Source organism: Aegilops tauschii, chromosome 2 (assembly GCF_002575655.3).
Source record: "Aegilops tauschii subsp. strangulata cultivar AL8/78 chromosome 2, Aet v6.0, whole genome shotgun sequence".
In the NCBI taxonomy this organism is placed as follows: Eukaryota; Viridiplantae; Streptophyta; class Magnoliopsida; order Poales; family Poaceae; genus Aegilops; species Aegilops tauschii.
This window is the reverse complement of record NC_053036.3, coordinates 345259502-345260632: the sequence shown is the minus strand read 5'-3', so window position 1 is coordinate 345260632 and position 1131 is coordinate 345259502. Positions and strand designations below refer to the sequence as shown.

Below are 1131 nucleotides of genomic sequence, written 5' to 3'. Positions count from 1 at the left end.
TGTGCATTGACTATCGCTCCCTCAATGAAGTTACAATGACGAACAAGTTTCAACTTCCCAAGATTGAAGATCTGTTTGATCAACTCAATGGGGCCAAGGTGTTCTCCAAGATTGACCTCAGATCTGGGTACTACCAGCTGAAAATCAGACTCCAAGATATTCCGAAGATGGCATTTGTAACCAGATAAGGCATGTATGAATGCACGGTCATGTCCTTTGGATTGACCAATGCCCCAGCTTACTTCATGTATCTCATGAATAAGGTCTTCATGGTTTGTTGTCATCTTCATTGATGACATTCTTGTCTTCTCGAAGACGGAAGAAGAGCACGAGCAACACTTGAGGATGGTCCTAGACAAGCTTCAAGAGCACCAACTGTACGCCAAATTCAGCAAGTGCGAATTTTGGCTGCGTGAAGTTGGATTCTTGGGTCATGTTCTGATCAAAGAAGGATTGTCGGTCGATCCTGCCAAGATTGAAGCCGTGACTGAATGGCAATCCCCAAGCAATGTGAAGGAAGTCAGAAGCTTCCTCGGACTTGCAGGATATTACCACAAGTTCGTTGAAGGATTCTCAAGCATTGCCCGACCCATGACCCAGCTCTTGAAGAAGGACAAGAAGTTTGAATGGACGCCGAAGTGCGAAGAAAGCTTCCAGGAGCTGAAGAAGAGATTGACCACCACCCCAGTTCTGGCCACACCTGATATTCACAAAGAATTTGTGATATATTGTGATGCCTCACGAACCGGACTGGGGAGGTGTTCTGATGCAAGAGGGTAGAGTCATAGCTTACCTTTCAAGACAACTACGGCCTCATGAGGAGAACTATGCTACTCATGATCTTGAGTTAGCAGTAGTGGTTCATGCCCTGAAGACATGGTGACATTACCTCCTAGGGAAGCGGTGTGAGATATACACGGATCACAAAAGTCTGAAGTATATTTTCACTCAAAAGGAACTGAACATGAGGCAGAGAAAATGGCTAGAATTGATCAAGGATTATGACCTCAGTGTTCAATAACACCCTGGAAAGGCTAATGTGGTAGCAGATGCCTTAAGCAGAAAGGCTTGTTCCTTGAACGTTATGATTAAGGAAAGGCTAACCGCCTTGTATGAAGATCTTGAAAGCTT

General features: G+C 44.7%; 1 protein-coding gene across 1 annotated transcript; it reads left to right on the top strand.

The window, feature by feature from the left end:
- The first annotated feature begins 345 nt into the window (after window positions 1-345).
- On the top strand, window positions 346-780 carry LOC109745650 (uncharacterized mitochondrial protein AtMg00860-like). Its single transcript, XM_020304762.1, has one exon. It carries the CDS (start codon window positions 346-348, stop codon window positions 778-780), a length of 435 nt encoding a protein of 144 aa, XP_020160351.1.
- Window positions 781-1131: the final 351 nt, after the last annotated feature.